The sequence below is a fragment of the Onychomys torridus genome, chromosome X, assembly GCF_903995425.1.
Source record: "Onychomys torridus chromosome X, mOncTor1.1, whole genome shotgun sequence".
Taxonomy (NCBI): Eukaryota; Metazoa; Chordata; class Mammalia; order Rodentia; family Cricetidae; genus Onychomys; species Onychomys torridus.
The window spans coordinates 64310095-64327453 of NC_050466.1; the positions used below are offsets into that span (position 1 = coordinate 64310095).

Consider the following 17359-nt stretch of genomic DNA (forward strand, 5'->3'; position numbering starts at 1 on the left):
ATACATTCTGCTTAGAGAATCACTAAGAAACTCCTCAGAATAAGAAACAGACTACATCACTTCTTCTTTCCTACTGTTGTTTGTTATGGTACCTCTGATTTTGAAGCTGAGTAGGAAAACCTGAGATGAAGTCATAGTTAAGAGAGTGATTAGAGCAGGGTGGTGGTGCACACCTTTAATCCCAGCACTGGGGAGGCAGAGGCAGGTGGATCTTTGTGAGTTCAAAGCCAGCCTGGTCTACACAGTGAGTTCCAGGACAGCTAGGACTATCATACAGAGAGACCCTATCTCAAAAATTCAAAAAAGGGATTAGAGACGATCTTGTTTTTTGAAACCATGTAAAGGTGCATTCCTTTGTGTATTACTTTCCATTAATGAAAAGTTTTCTGGATGCTAGAATACAAGGTCCACGACAGATCTGTTTTAAACTTGCATGCTTTCCATGTGTACAGTGAATTCTGACTAGCCCAGCTCTAACTGTAGTAACTCCTAAATAAGAGCAAACCTAAATCCCCAGCAGAAAGAAAATGGGACCCCTGGGCCCTCCCCAGACTGTCTACACGGTAAACTTGTCCCAAATGTAAAGTCAGAGTATACAAGCCTCTGTAGCATGCTCTTTTTTTTCAGATCTTAGATTCAGAAATGAGAAAACATCTTTCCACTAAGTTTGTTTTTGAACTCTTGATCCTCCTGCCTGGACCTCATAAATGCAGGGTTACAGTCATGCCATTCTATCAGGCTTAAGTTTGTTATTCCCTCACTTTCCCCCAGTTCAGGGAAAGCCTGAAAAAGCATTAATTTATACTTTTGTCATATAATATATTGTTATGAACTTGCCTATATATTTTGTGTTTATAAAGCACTCAATTGTAGCTTATGTGAATAAGACTCCTGAAAAAACAATACCCCAACACAATCTTTCTTTTCGTTAAAAAATATTCCACGCACATGAGTAAAACAATCTTTTCCTTGTTTGGGAATTTCCTATTCACACTAGTTGTGAAAGGAAACCATCTCAATAATTAAAATAGTATTTCCAATGTTAAGACAACTGAGCACCACCTAGTGTTCAATTTCTGTAACTACTGACCTTAATTCAAAATTGGCATTAAAAACCAGTTTCTAAAAACATTTTGGAAATGCCTTTCCTCCCCCAGTAAGTTGATGACTGCAAAATAAAATCATGAAAAGAACTTACATCTTATCAAAACTAGTATAAAAATAGCCACAGACTCAAATATGAAAGGCAGACCTATCATTTTTGCCTTTAAATAGATTTCTGCCAGGTGTGGTGCTACATACATATAATCTCAGCACCCATGAGGCTGAGAAAAGAGGATCATAGTGAGTTTGAGGTCCACTAGGACTACAGTGAACTCCAAGCTAGCTTCAGATACAAAGTTTGACTCCGTCTCAAAATATCACAAAACAAAACACAAAACAGATTTCTGCCTCCGTTTGTATCAAAATCTCTGGGCAACTGGAATATGCACAAAGACTGTACAGTCAACAGCTATGCAAAAGGAGGACTTAATCATAATTTATAATGAGTACAAGGCAATGGTTTATTCAAAACATCCATTTACTTACTGGAAGGGGTCAAAGTAGGAAAGGCAGTAATGTATTTTTTTTTCTCCAATGATCTTCTTGAGTTTCATTACATCAAATGAACAAAGTGGGCTTAACCTAACAGTTACGATATCAGTTTTGAAAGAAGCGACCTTAGTATTGAATCAAGTCTGGCTCAACAAATTACAATGATTGTGAAAACTTTTCCTTAACGTCTATGATCAATTCCAAACTTGCAAGGCAATCTTCAGGAGAACTGGAATGTAAAATGCTGAGTTCATTTTAGATCTGAAAGAAAAAAAGAACATTCAGTCAAAGGGAAAAAATAATTCTGAAAAAATCCTTTCCGTGTGTGCAAATTCACGTGTGCCACTGTGGGTGCTGTGTGTTGGGAGGACTGGAGGAAGAGGACCTCAGGTGTTGGTCCTCACTTTCAACCTTGTTTGTTCACCATTGTAGATGTCAGACTAGCTGGCCCAAGAGCTCCAGAAATTCCTGTCTCCACCTCTGACCTCGCCACAAAAGCACTAGGTTTAGAGAAGTTACTGTAGGCATGCCTGGCAAGCACTTTATCCTGAGCCAATTCAAAAGAAAAGAACTTACATCCTAAAACTCTGTGCATAAGGGAAATGTTGTCACGGGCTATATAGGAAATCAATCCAGTCTGAAGAGAAAATTCCCCAAGTAAGCTTTTCTCGATTGCAGCTCACTTTCAGAAATTCTGACTTCCATAATATTTTATGTGATACATGTTATTTTTCTAAAGAGTGTGTGTGTGTGTGTGTGTGTGTGTGCGCGCATGTGCGCGCACCCGTGCAGGTACCCACCAAGATGGTACTGGATTCTCTGGAGCTGGAGTTATAGGCAGTTGTGAGAACCAAACTGAGGTCCTCTGCAGCAGCAGTAAGCGCTCTCAAGCACCCTGCCATCTCTGGGTCTCACTCTATCTATATCCCTGGCTGATTCAGAGATCCACCCACCTCTGCGCTAGTCCTAAAGGCTTGTGCCACCATGCCTGGCCCCTGAGAACATTCCAAGGTTGCTTTGTGTAGCTCTGGCTATCCTGAAACTCACTCTGTAGACCTGGCTGGCCTCAAACTCACAAGAGATCCCCTGGTACTGGGATTAAAGGCGTGCGCCACTGCCCAGCACCTGAGAACATATTTAATGAGGTTTGCTGTCTCCTTCCCTTTGCACTGCGTATTTGAGATTTTATATTTCACTTCTTAAACTAAGTTAAAAACACTAGTTTCTCTCCTCTCTCTCTCTCTCTCTGTCTCTCTCTCTCCAAGGTTTCTCTGTGTAACAGTTCTGGCTGTCCTGGAACTTTTTGCTCTGTAGCCCAGGGTAGTCTTGAACTCACAAAGATCTGTCTGCCTCTGCACCACCACCGCCACCACCACCACCTGGCTCTGAGTTTTCTTTATTTGCATGTGTGTTGGTGCCAGTGGAGGCCAGAAGATGGTGTCAGATTCCAGAAGCAGGAGTTGCAGACAGTTGTGAGCTGCTTCCTCATGTGGGTGCTGGGAACCAAAACCAGGGTCCTCTGCATGAGCAATAAGCATTCTTAACCACTGAGCCATTTCTGCAGCCCTGATTTGAGATTTTTCTATTTTAGGAAGAGTAATAGACATGAGGGAACATGACCTCTTTTGAGAACTACTTAAGTATGTCTTCAGTCCTTTTCTTTCGATTTGGTTATAGGAGTACAGATAGAACACCTATTAACACTTACAAAACAGCAGGAGAAATGTCCCCCAAGGGAAAAAGCAGAGTTCTCAGGAACTTGCTCTGTAGACCAGGCTGGCCTTGAACTCACAGAGATCGGCCTGGCTCTGCCACCTGAGTGCTGGAATAAAAGATGTGCCCCACTGCTGCCCACCTACAAACTCTACTCTTATTTAAAGCAAGCAAACAAAACCCCCAAGAAATGGCCTGAGGCTCTCTGGAACCCACCTGAACTGACCTCTACATGCATGCCCTAGCAGGAGTGTGTTTGTCCTTCCATACAAACACACAAAATAAAGCAGTGTTTCAAAATAATGTTCCTAACAATGTAAATTCTGGGGTGGAGATGGCTCACTGGTTAAAACTGTCACTGCTACTGTAGTTTTGTTACTGGCACCCACACTGGGTGGATCACAACTGCCTTTAACAGAGGATCTGACTCCTTCTTCTGGTTTCCATGCGCACCCAACCCACAAATACTACACTTGAGTAAAAAAACAGACCACTGCTTCCTATTTTTCTTTTCTTTCTCTCTCCTCCTCCTCTTTTTGAATTACTAGGTAACTATTCAGGGCCTTGTACATTCTATGGAAGTACTTTACTACTGAGCTACATCATAAAAAAAAAGAGGGTAGGGGAGGAAAGAATGCTTGTGGCTAGGCTCAAGATCCCCAAAGAAAACTACATCAAAAAATGTTCTTTAAAAAAAATCACTTTCTATTATGGCGTATCCCTTAAAATGATATTTACTTTTTGTGCATATCACACTTGTGCCTAGTGCCAGAAGGAGGCATGAAGTCCCCTGGCACTGTTGTTACAGATGGTTATAAGCCAACATGTGTTTTTAAAAAGGTATTTAGTGGGCTTGGAGAGATGGCTCAGCGGTTAAGAACACTGGCTAGTCTTCCAGAGGACCAGGGTTCAATTCCCAGCACCTACATGGCAGTTCACAGCTGTCTGTAACTTCAGTTCCAGGGAACCTGATGCCATCACACAGACATACAAGTGGGTGAAACACCAATGCACATAAAATAAGAAGTTATATGTATTTTTTTAAAAGCCCACTGTTGCCAGGTGGTGGTGGCTCAGGCCTTTAATCCCAGCACTTAGGAGGCAGAGCCTGGTGGATCTCTGTGACTTGAGGTCAGCCTGGTCTATAGAGCGAGATCCAGGACAGGCTCCAAAGCTACACAGAGAAACCTTGTCTCGAAAAACCAAAAAGAAAAAAAACCTATTTGTTAAGCTGGACAGTGGTGGCACATGCCTTTAATCTCAGCACTCAGGAGGCTGGTAGATCTCAGTGAGTTGAGGCCAGCCTGGTCTACAGAGCAAGTTCCAGGACAGCCAGGACTGTTACACAGAGAAACCCTGTCTCAAAAACAAACGAAAAAGCCCATTTGTTAAATAAAATAAGAATCTTTTCAAAGTATTTAGTTTTACTATTTCACAAATGTATGTGTGTTTGTCAACAGACGCTAGAAAGGGGATTCAGAGCCTTTGGAATTGGAGTTACAGGCAGTTATGAGCTACCTGATGTGTGTTCTGGGAACTACAGCTGGGTCTCTACAAGAATAGTATGCACTCTTAACTGATAAACATTTTCTCCAGCTCCTAAAATGTTTTTGTTATGGTAGTATTATATTGAAAGCTGGGTGTGGTGCAAGGTATTGCTATGTAGTTCTGGTTGGCCTGGTATTTGCTAGTATTGCAAAACCCAGGCTGGCCTCAAACTTGCAACAATCAGCTGGCTTCAGCCTCCCAATTACTAGGATTACAGGTATGTGCTACCACACCTTGCTAACAGTTTGACCTCTAAATAATTCTTATGATTTAACCCACAGCTAAGTCTCAAAATACTCCTTTATTTGTATATATTAATTGGGCTAAGTAATAGTTTTCATCGTGACATTTCATACATGCAAACATTTTGCCTCTACCCTATATCACCTACTACCCTTTTATCTCTTCACCTTCATCTTCTTCCTCCTTCTGTTCCTCTGACCCCCAAATATAAACACTCAAATGTCTTATATTCCCAGTATTATAGGAATTTAAGGGAAAGGGCCAGTATGTAACTCATGAACAGAAACCAGAAAAAGCAGGATGTATCTACTTACATCATCAATGTCTTCATCATCATCCCCAATGTCATCAAACTGAATTTCATCATCATCTCCAGGACCAAATGTATCAGTTTCATTGATTTTAGCTAAAAAAAAAAATGCCCATACAAAAGATACTGATAATATAATCAAAATACCGACTTCTAACTTTCTACTAATCTTGCTATATGGAGCAAAATATTAAAAAATTGAGAGTATTTTAACTTTCTTTTGTTCACAAGAGTGATTTAGCAAGGCAAGTTCTAACTATATTAACTCTGAAGCAATTATACCCTCCCGGCATGCTTTAGAAGTTTGTATATGTACAAAAAAAGAAAAGAAAAAGAGAAAAAAAAGGAAAAAAATAGGTTACTTTAGGAGGGAGAAAGATTTGTGGAGTCATTAATGGACTTGGGATTAGGACAGTTTCAAGTGTCCAGAAAACTTAACTTCTTCTGATCAAAATGAACCATACAGAAACCATCAAACAAACAACAAACACTAAGAAGAAAAGATCAACTAATTTCTACCCATCATTAATTAGGAAGGAACATTTGGGCAAACCATACTTTTCCCCAGGGAAAGAAAAGGAACCAGGCATACTACGCTACCCCCAAATATCTTACTGTTTCCTAGATCAAAATGGCAAGTTTATATTTCTCAGTAGGGTCTTACCGGTTACAAAAAGTCATGTTTTCATGAGAAAATACTTTTTTTAAAAAAAGTAACTGCTATGTAAAATAGAAGACTTACAAAACAGTGTATAAATTACAATTTCCCTCTGATAAGGTTATAGGAGGCTTGTATTTTGAGGAGGAAAACAACCCATACTACTTAATCACTGCCCTTTATATTTACACATATAAAGGACTCTTGAAGGATGTTTTTCAGTAGTGCTAGTCTTGTGCATGCTAAGGTAGCCACTGCTGAAAGTGCTTGGCCAACTTTTCTTGAAGGTGTTTTAAAATACCAGAATTCCTTTGGCTGATACTGTAATTTCTCATTAAATACACTCTTATCAGGAACAGAATTTTAGTAACTTCTTTCCTGTGGTATCTAGTATGAATTATAAGCTGGTGTACTTAACTTTGATCATTTAAACACAAAAATAAATAGGAGCAACAAAATTTCATTATCTAAACACTAGCAGATAACCTAAAAACTATGACAAGTTAATAATAACTCAGTCATTACCATGCTCTGGAAGCTCGCCATACGCCTTGAGACTTCTAGCTTCATCTGCGTTGTATTTTAAAATGACATCGGCTTTGTTATCCTCGAAACAAAGACAAGTAATTTTTTGATTATATCACACTTTCAAATTGAATTTTAAAAAAATTAATCTCAATGTTTTGCTATAAAATCCTTCTCACGTTCCTTAGGTTGAAATCAGAAGCAAGTTTTAGGAACTTAACTGAGCAATGGTTAAAAATTCAGAAAAGATATAGCTCACATTTGTAACAGCAGAATTTTATATTATTTATAATTATCCTTTAATCAGTGGCACAAATGCCCCCCCCCAACTACAATTTACAGACTGATCAAACACAGCCTACAGAATTTAAAAAATGTGTGTGTACATACACACATGTATGTGTGGGTACCTGAAGTTACAGGTGGATAGGAGCCACCTCATGTGGGTGCTGGGAACCAAACTGGGGTCCTTTGTAAGAGCAGCAAGCATTCTTAACTGCTGAGCCATCTTTCTAGCCCTGATCTAAGGAAATAAATATGCCTTTTCATATACATGTTAAGGCCAAGTATAAGGATTCTTAATCTTGCCAATTTGACAGGATTTAGAATCACAACAAAAACAAATCTTAAGGTGTGTCTGCAAGTGAATTTCTACATTAGGTTTATTAAGGTAGGAAGGGTCACCCTAAATGCAGTGCCATTTCATGGGCTGGGGTCCTAGACCGAATAAAAAACCGTAAGAGAAGAATACTAGGCTGAGGGGGTTGGGGATTTAGCTCAGTGGTAGAGCGCTTGCCTAGCAAGCGCAAGGCCCTGGGTTCGATCCTCAGCTCAAAAAAAAAAAAAAAAGAATACTATGCTGAGCCGGGCGGTGATGGCGCACGCCTTTAATCCCCGCACCCGGGAGGCAGATCCAGGCAGATCTCTGTGAGTTCGAGGCCAGCCTGGGCTACCAAGTGAGTTCCAGAAAAGGCGCAAAGCTACACAGGGAAACCCTGTCTTGAAAAAAAAAACAAAACAAAAAAAAGAATACTAGGCGGCAGTGGCACTCGCCTTTAATATCAGCGCTCAGGAGGCAGAGTCAGGCGGATCTTGCTCTGTAGACCAGGCTGGTCTTGAACTCACAGAGATCCACCTGGCTCTACCTCCTGAGTGCTGGGATTAAAAGTGTGCAGCAACACCGCCACCCTGCTATGTATTTCTTAAAAGTATTAGTAGTGTATGTGTGTGCCTGTGTGTGTGTGTGTGGGGCGGGGGGTATTGGATGCATGTAGAGGTCCTAGGGCAACTTTGTGGAATCCATCCTTTCCTTCCATCCTCAGGTAGGTTCTGAGTTCCAAACTCAGGTCATCAGGCTAATGTAGCTGCCTCACTGGCACCCAATTTGTCTTTGTAATTTCTTTTTTAAATCTTATTTCTTCTGTGTGTACAAGACACAGTGCCTTGAAATGTTTACATTTCCTTATTTGAGAAGAATTTCACTTCTCTGAGGGTGAAAAATGGTTTGCTTCAATTTCAAGGACACTGTAATCTAGACTAGTACTTTAAAATTGTGAAAAGTATACAGAAAGAGGGTGGTGGACAGTAAGAACTTGAACTTTCTTTTCTTAGTTGTTTTTTAGATTTATTTTTGAGTATGAATGTTTTGCCTGGATATATGTATGTCCACCACATGTGTGCCTGGTGCCCACAGGTCAGGAAGCATCAGATCCCTTGGAACTGAAGCTATTGATGTGATGTTAATGCTGAAAATCAAACCCAGATAGATCCTCTGTAAGAGTAAGTGCTGTTTGTGGCTACGCCATCTCTCTAATCCTAAGAACCTGAATTTCTTTCCAGCTCCCAGAAGACAGTAATGCTTCAATCTCTGTGGACCACTCTCAAAGTGGCAAAAGAAAGAGAAAAGGATCATGGGAGATTAGAGTCAGTGTTAAACCTGTCTGAATTTTGGTGTCCTTTCTAATAATAAGCCTTTCTTCTTCTAGGGTTACTGTTAAGATCTAAAAAGAACAAATGACTTATGGATTTGGAGCACTTTTCTCAACAAAAGCACTAATGCTAATTCTGAGCTAGATCATCTCTGTTGTGGGATGCTGTGCATCAGAAGGTATTCCACATAACCAGTACTCTACCTACGTACTATCACTCTAGTTATGGTAACCAAAGTCTCCCAACATTGCCTCTGACCCTCTGAAGGGTCAAATCACCCACAGAGAACCCTATGGTTTGAAACAAAGATGTCAACACTTTAATCTTAAACACAAAAGTAAAAACCTAAGTATGATCAAAGCCATACAAACAAATCAAACAAATGTAATAAAAGGGGGCCAGCAATAGTAGTGCACACTGTAATTCCGGGATTGGGAGAGGGGAAGGAGGCTCAAGAACTCAATGTCATCCTCAGAAACCCAACCTCAATACAGAGAGAGAGAGAGCGCGAGAGAGAGAGAGCACTAGCACACATGCACGAGCAACTGACCAGCTGCCTCAGGTTCCTACTGCTATGACCACCATAATGGACTTCCCCTCCAAACTGAGCCCAAATAAACACAATTCCTCTTTTTGCTTTTGTCAGTGATTAGAAAGCAAATATACCAGGCTATATGCCACCTGTGGGATATAACTAGATTCATTCGCTGTAAAACCCTACAATAATGGGTACTAGATTTTTAAAGATCTATAAAGTAAAATAAAAAAATGGAGAACTAAAAAAAGAACAAAACTACCACATAGTGGTATGATCTAGTATAATTTATTATGTGCATTGGTGTAATAGACAGTTGTGAGCTACCATGTGGGTACTGGGAATTAAACCTGGGTCCTCTGTAAGAGCAGTCAGTGCTCTTAACCACTGAGCCATCTCTCCAGCCCTGGGAAATCTTCTAATAGTAAAGGTAAGAAAAAGAGATCATTTTACTCTATAAAAACTGTTAGGCTCCTTAGACTGGCATTTGGCCATACATAATGCCAGGGACACCGAGCATAATGCCTAAAATACAATGGACAGTTAGGAAATGGCTTATCAAGTTCAAGCAAATCAACAACAAATTGAAAAGTAATTTTTACCTGGTAATCTCGGAGGCCCACCAATATGATGTCTGAGGTATTTATCCAAACCTACAAAAGAAAAGTCATTGTATAATATATTTTAAATAAAGCAGAATCAAGAAATTTCAGAGATGATTTACTTAGAAACAGATGAGTTCCCAAATCACTTGGCTATCTATGAAAACAGAAAATCCTGTAGTTTTCTAAATCACTGTCTATTACCCACCCAGATGTATACAGCTTTCATGATCATTTTCCTTGTGAAGTAAAACACACTCTCACTCACAGCTGGGATTTCCCAGAACCCAAAGGGCCATTTCCCAACAGGCTTCTTCTAGTTCTCCTTAAAACTGGACTACTTCTCCAGTCCTTTCCCTTCCATAATCTCAAGGTTTTCTAAAACCAGTGTTATTTGTTTTTCAGAATGTTCCTCAAATTAGATTTGTTGTCTATTTCCTAATGATTCAGACCATTTGGGGCAGGAATACAACAGAGGTGAGGCAAATGATTCTTTAAATGATGTAATCTGTAAAATTACCAGTATGGTCTTGTACTGGATTTACACAAATATCCTTAGGTCCATTAGATCAGTAGAGGTGGGAGGCTGACTTGTAGCTCAGTGGTAGAGTGTGCTTGTGCTTAATGTTAAGAGGCCCTGGGGTGGTTCCCCCACAATGCGCGCGCACACACACACACACCCACACCCACACACACCCACACACCCACACCCTGTAGAGGCATTTCCTCTACCCTCAACACTTCATATTAGAATAAAACAAATGTTCTTTCTACACACTTACTTTTTTTCTCAACTTCCCTCTGATGTGGCATAGTCTCTTTACACCATCGAAACACATTGCTTCTAATCGTCCGTTTCCCAACATTTTGATTACCTGAGCATATTCTACATGGATGGGGTAGGGGAGAAAAAAGGTACGAAATATTGCTCACTTTTTTTGATGAAAGCAACTTTTTATGTCCATTGAAGTTTGAAAAGAACATGTGGCTGTACTGGTTAGGGATAAATATACATAGGGAAAATATAAAATGAATAGAAGGGAGTTAAACACTCGGCTAGTTAATGGTTGAACCAGAAACAAGACTTTGTAATATAACAACCCAGGTCTGTTATTAGATGTTATAATTATCTCCTCATTTTCAGTAAGGAGACAGACTGACTACTGGCTGCCCTTGTTACCATGCTTTACTTCTAGAGATCAAAGGACCACGTCCCAGTATGCACACTATACTTCATATCTTTACCTGGTTTGTATTCCTTATTTCTCTCTTTGAATCTTCAGAGCAGTCTCATGGAATCAGTATAAGTACTTTAAATGTTAGTGATACCCTTGCTGAATTAGTATAACAGTAATTATTCTCAGAAAGCAAGAATTAACTTTTACTAGGGTAAAATGCCAAATTATTTTCTTTTTCCTTTTTTTTTTTTTTTTGGTTTTTCAAGACAGGGTTTCTCTGTGTAGCTTTGCACCTTTCCTTGATCTCTCTCTCTGTAGTCCAGGCTGGCCTCGAAATCACAAAGATCCCCCTGCCTCTGCCTCCCGAGTGCTGGGGTTAAAGGCATGTGCCAACATCGCTGGCCTTCTTTTTCCTAAGATGGGGTATCACCACATAGCCTTGGTTATCCTGGAACTCAAGAGATTCACATGTCTGTCTCTGCCTCCCGAGTGTTGGGATTAAAAGTGTACATTACCATGCCTGGTCTAAAATGCCAAATTCTTTTTTAAAGATTTATTTACTTATTATGTATACAGAAGGGGGCACCAGATCTCATTACAGATGGTTGTGAGCCACCATGTGGTTGCTGGGAATCGAACTCAGGACCTCTGGAAGAGTAGTCAGTGCTCTTAACCTCTGAGCCATCTCTCCAGCCCTAAAATGCCAAATTCTTAACCATAATCTTTTTAAAAATATAATACCCTTAATCCCAGGACTTGGGAGGCAGAGGCAGGAGGGTCTCTGTGAGTTCCAGGACAGGCACCAAAACTACACAGAGAAACCCTGTCTCAAAACAAAACAAAAACAAAAACCCAGGAAAAAAAAAAGACCTAACTGTCTGTACAAATAAACAAACACTAACAGAGGCAGGAAGCCAGGACTCTAGTCTTAAGTCAGAAAATGTTCGATTCTCAACCCAGGCAAACAAACAAATAGAAAAAAATCTAACAAGAGCCCAACTTGTCCAGCCTCTTACCTTGCCCATCCTCTTTGAAGACCAGCTCTCGCTTTTCAGATTCATTCTCATTCTTTCCTCTGCGTCTGTTTTTACCTCCTTTTCCTAGTGGGTTGTTAAAAGAAAGAAAAGGTGTCGATTATCTACAGACCTAGAAAAGCATCGTTAGAAGTCAACTAATTTAAAAATTAATCTGGTCAATTATGTTAAATTTACTATATTCAGGTACATCATGTTACAATGTTACCATGTTATCCTCTCCACTCCTTATGGAATTTTGAGGATTTTACATCTTAAATAACAAGCTCATTTTTTTATTGAAAATGTTTTTCATATAATATATTCTTACCCCCCCCCCCCAATCTTCCAGTTCCTCCCCACCTCCTTCCCATCCAGATCCACCTACTTTCTGTCTCTCATGAGAAAATGAACAGGAATCTAAGAAATAAAAATAAAAAGGAATGTCCAAAGATGCCATTGAGTTCCTTTTGTGTTGGCCATCTACTCCTGGGCATGGGACTGGCTCTTCAGAGGGGCTAGATGACCAGTGGCCAGTGCTCTTAACTATGTGACAATGCCTTCCATTCACTTCCTTTGTCACAATCACCTTGAATATTAACAGTTATTGATTTCTAGTTTATCAGTAAGTTCACTAAAGTTCAGAGATTAAATAACTCACTCAAAATTTTAATCAATGAGCTCGGGACCCCAAATACAGACCTAATCCTTCCTTGTCCTACATGGGCCTCAGCTTGCTTGGTTGGTTGCTTTCTTCCTTCCTTTCCTTTTTTTTTTTTTTTGAGACAGGGTCTCACACTCTAGCCCAGGCTAGCTTTGAAATTTGGGCAGTCCTTCTGTCTCAGCCTCCTGAATGCTAGGGATTACAAGTGTGAGCCACCACAGTGAGTCCTGATAAATTTTACAATACCACCTTGACTTACTCAGACCTGACCCCTATGAAATAAGAGCTGGTTAAAAGACGATAGGAGAAACATGAAGTTATTGCCACTGGAATGGAACATATTGATTTCATGATGGCAGAAGACCACTAATAGTTAAAGATTCTGAACTTGCCGGGCGGTGGTGGCACACGCCTGTAATCCCAGCACTCAGGAGGCAGAGCCAGGCGGATCTACAGAGTGAGATCCAGGAAAGGCGCAAAGCTGCACAGAGAAACCAATGTCTTGAAAAACAAAAACAAAACAAGATTCTGAACTTTATCCTTTAAAATGTACCATACCTGAGACAGTTTAAGTTTAAAAGCAAGGTGTTAATTTGCCTCTAGAGCCTCCTTTAAAATTTGTTTAATGCTTATGGGTGTTTGGTATTCATGTATGTCTGTCCATCATGGGCATGCCCAGTGCTGAAACAGGCACTGGAAAAGGGCATTGGATACCCCACAAATGGAGTTACAAACAGTTGTAAGCTGCCATGTGGGTGCTGGGAGTTGAACTGAAGACCTCTGGAAGAGCATCCAGTACCCTTACTGCTGAGCCATCTCTCTAGTCCTACATATTTTAAAGGGTTTACCACACCAAGCCTCTCTTACTCTTTTTTTCTTTTTGGTCTTTCGAGACAGGGTTTCTCTGTGTAACAGTCCTAGGTGTCCTGGAACTCCTTGCTCTGTAGCCCAGGCTGGCCTCGAACTCACTGATGAGATCCGCCTGCCTCTGCCTCCCAAGTGCTGGGATTAAAGGTGTGCACCACCACTGCCCAGTTAGCCCTATACACTTTAAGGGTAAACATATAAATAGTGGCACTATACAATGGGATATTATACAGTAATAAAAAAATGTGGTGGCAGCAAATGCCCTTAACCCCAGACAGATCTCTGTGAGTTTGAAGCCAGCCTGGTTTACAGAGTGAGTTCCAGCACAGCCAGGGCTACACAGAGAAACCCTGTCTTGAACACTTCACACACACACACACACACACACACACACACACACACACACACACACACCCGTCCAAATGAAAAAAGCAAGATAGGTATATAGGTATAGTGGTGCTTGCCTGTAACCCCAAGCAATACATTCTTGCCTTTCTATTTTATTGCCACAAAGATCAAATCTTCTTCAAAATCTCTTTTGAAAGAATGAAGGCCAGATATGTTGGTGCACAACTTTAACCCTGGCACTTGGTAGGCAGAAGCAGGTCAATCTCTGTAAATTTGAGGTCAGCCTGGTCTACATAGTAAGTTCCAGGACAGCCAGGGCTACACAGTGAGACCCTGTAACAAACAACCACCACCACCAACAACAACAACAAAATCAAGAATGAAACAAGATCAAGCCTGAGTGTATGACAAAACAGTAACAAATAGAATAACCAGTCTTTTCTTTTTAACCCACTTTCTCTCTAAAAGACTAACTAGTTCTTAAGCTCAATCACAATTCTCAAATTCGTTTTTTACAGAGGTGTTTCAGAGAAATAGCCCAGGTAGGATTTTTCTTAAAATATACTAGGCTAGTGACTAGATGTGATTTAGTGTAGAAGTTCTGTCTCAGTGGGACCAAAGAGGAACCTACTATTCACTTATGGGTGGAGTCACCAGAAGGGAGATGAGTAAGTCCAACAAGTATTTATTGAGCATCTTTTAGGCTAAGTGCTATCAAGCCAATGTGATTATGACAGACACCATTCTCATCTTTTTAGGGCTTACAATTAGTATGGGAACTGGAAATCTTGTCACTAGAATTTTAAGGTGAGAATAAGACCCCTCACCTGTTGAAGTGATACAGTTGCCATCAGAATAAGGAAGTCTACATATAGGAATTGTGAAACTTTGAACATATTATTCCTATAATTACACTTTTCTCAGGATAATCAGTAAAAATCCGTGCTACACCTGGTGGTGGTATGCCTTTAATCCCAGCACTCGGGAGGCAGAGGCAGGCAAATCTCTGAGTTCAAGGCCAGCCTGGTCTACAGTGAGATCCAGGACAGGCACCAAAATTACACAGAGAAACCATGTCTCGAAAAACCAGAAAAAGAGAGAAAAGAAAGGAAAAAAAACCCTTGCTACACAAAAAGACTGGCAACCTTGATATTTTGAGGCCCTGAAGTGGAGTGGGGGAACAGTGAGTTCAAGATCAGCCTGGACCACACAGCAAGACTATCTCAAATCAACTTGTTCACAAAACTGTGACCAAGTACTCAGAGGGCTAATGTGAATAGTGACAGGTATAAAGAGTAATTAATAGACTCCCTGGAGCCAACTTTCAAGCATTAAAGAGAACACTAGCAGGCATGAGGCAAGGGAGGTGGTCCTAAGGATGAATTATCAAAGACTTCATTTTAAAAAATGTGTGTGTGGTGGAGTGCCCAGGTGGGTCAGAAGAGGGCACCGGATCCCCTAGAACTGGTTACTTATAGGCAGTCATAAGCTGCCCCATGTGGGCATGGGAACCTAATTTTGTTTCTTTTAACCAGGAAGATATCTCTTCTGCACAAAGAAAAACTTCATTTTTATCTTCTTTGTGTAGTCCTGGCTGTCCTGGAACTCAGACATCCTACTGGCTTCTGTCTCCCAAGTGCTGGGATTAAAGGCATGAGCCACCACCGACTGGCCCAGGGCTGGGTAATGTGGGTAATTTCCTCTCTTGTAGGAAATACAAGTTTTTCACTATCTTTACTTGCACAATTTTTGAGAAATTATACGGACAATGAGTACAGCAAGCCTGTAATTCCAGCTACTTGGGAAGTTTAAGCAGGAGAATCCCAAGTTCAATGTTAGTCTTGGCTATTAAGTTCCAGTTCAGCCGTGGGGCAGAGCAAAGGAGTAGAGTCCTGCTAACAAGGATAGATTTGTTCCTACAAAAAGTCTACTATCACAAAATACTGTTAGTATATAAAAATGAGAATGACCTTAGGAATGCTGAACTTTTACTTAGATTAGGCTCTTCATTTTGGAGATCCCAAATTAAAGTACCCTCATGACTGATAGTTTGAGAACATTTGTTCCCGGGATGGAGGGAACTTCAAAGGTTTTTATTTTTCCATCAAAACAAATACATGACCTGAAGCAAAAGTGGAAAACTTGGCTAAAAAGGGTCAAATGCTCTGGGGTGGGGGTGAGTTAAGCCCTGTAAAGCCATGAAGTAAAGTGATTCTCTCGAGACAACTTTAAAAATGCATGGAAGTATTGACCACTGGCTCCTCCGGAGCATCAACAGTATCAAGTAAGTGTCCATAAAGAAGCCTATGCAGGAGGTGCCAGATGGGGACGAAAGGAAGCAGGGCACTACCCTTTTTCAAAGTTCAGAGTCGCTCCCAGGGCTTAACTCCCCACGTGCCGGATGCCCAAGAAGCCCGAGGCAGGTGTTTCCACGGGTCCCCTTGGCGCCGCGGTCAGTGTGGCGCGAATCAGGGGCACAAGCCTACATTCTCACACAGGAGGCCCTACAAAAAAATGGCGTCGGCTCCACCCCAATGTAGCCAAACTGGGAACCCGGAGTAACTTCCTTGCGCCTCTGCCGAGCTCCAAGTAGGGCACAGAGAACGTAGCCAGAGGAGAGGCAAAGAAAGATGGCAGGAAGGTCACTGCGGCCTGAGATGACCGCGAGGCCGCGAGCTGGACCGGGGACGCCCGCGGGGAGCAAAGCCATGGTCCCGGCGTCGTTACCTTTATTCTTGGGCATGGCGGCAAAAACGGGCAGGCGGCGTGTGGGACCGTGCTCCGGAAGGCGGCAGGAACGGCGGTGACTCCGAGGGACGACGCTGAGAACCGCGCGGGATGAAGACTATGCAGGAGGCCCAGAAGCGTGCTCGGAAGAGGTTGGTCGCCGGGACTCCCGAGAGCCGCCTGTGCCCACGCTTGGCAGTGGCAAATGGCGTCGCGGCTGCAGACGGCGCTTCTCCCCGCCCTCCTCCTCCCCCATCTGCGGGGACGGCCTCCTGCCCTCCCTCAGCCCTACGGCGCAGGCGTGGCCGAGAGGATGTCTTCTGGTGGGAGCCAAGGGAGATGCCTTCTGGGGAGGGGCTCACTGCCAAGGGACGGCACAAAGTGGGTGGAGCGAGGCCCTGAAGTCCAGAAGGGGCTGCCTGGGGCCCTGCGTCACAGTGGAGGAGTGGAGGGGAAATTGAGGCAGTGCAGGATGCTGGCTTGTCTACCATCTCCTGACTCCTAGCCAAGTGAGTCCCAGCTTGACAGGCTGCTGACTCATAAATCTCATAGTTAGCTGAGTTTTAATGTGGCTCTTTTACTGGCCCAAGCACGCTGGAAAGTCTGAGGGAAAAGGGAGAAGGCCTTCTGCCCTCCCTTTCCAAACTTTAATTGAATATTTGGATGGTACAGAAAAAAAAAATCTGTCCTCCCTAACTTCCTGTAGCCAGGTCTGCTGTTTCTTACCAGCACTTAACAGAATGTCTGCACATAGTAGGTTGCTCAGTCGATATTAGGGACTGAACCTCCCACAATTCACGCTAAAGTTCTAACTCCAAATACCTATGTATATGACTGTATTTGAAGGTAAGGTCTTTAAAGAAGTGATTATATTGAAATGAGATCCTTAGACTTGACACCAAA

At 41.8% G+C, this 17359-nt stretch overlaps 1 protein-coding gene across 1 annotated transcript; it reads right to left on the minus strand.

The window, feature by feature from the left end:
- Positions 1–1551: 1551 nt before the first annotated feature.
- Positions 1552–16735, minus strand: Eif1ax (eukaryotic translation initiation factor 1A X-linked). The gene is made up of 7 exons (XM_036175348.1): positions 16457–16735; positions 11854–11937; positions 10442–10545; positions 9660–9710; positions 6594–6675; positions 5415–5506; positions 1552–1857 (listed from the first exon to the last, which is right to left on the minus strand). Exons 1-7 carry the CDS (start codon positions 16470–16472, stop codon positions 1852–1854), a joined length of 435 nt encoding a protein of 144 aa, XP_036031241.1. The 5' UTR covers positions 16473–16735; the 3' UTR covers positions 1552–1851.
- Between the last annotated feature and the right edge of the window lie 624 nt (positions 16736–17359).

Bases quoted from the DNA above. Each gene is read 5' to 3' on its own strand.
- Eif1ax (XM_036175348.1), bottom strand. The intron at 10,546-11,853 runs GTAAGAGGCTGG...CCATCCATGTAG, and splicing joins CTTCAAAGAGGATGGGCAAG to AATATGCTCAGGTAATCAAA. The intron at 5,507-6,593 runs GTAATGACTGAG...TTTTTTTTTTAG, and splicing joins TGGCGAGCTTCCAGAGCATG to CTAAAATCAATGAAACTGAT.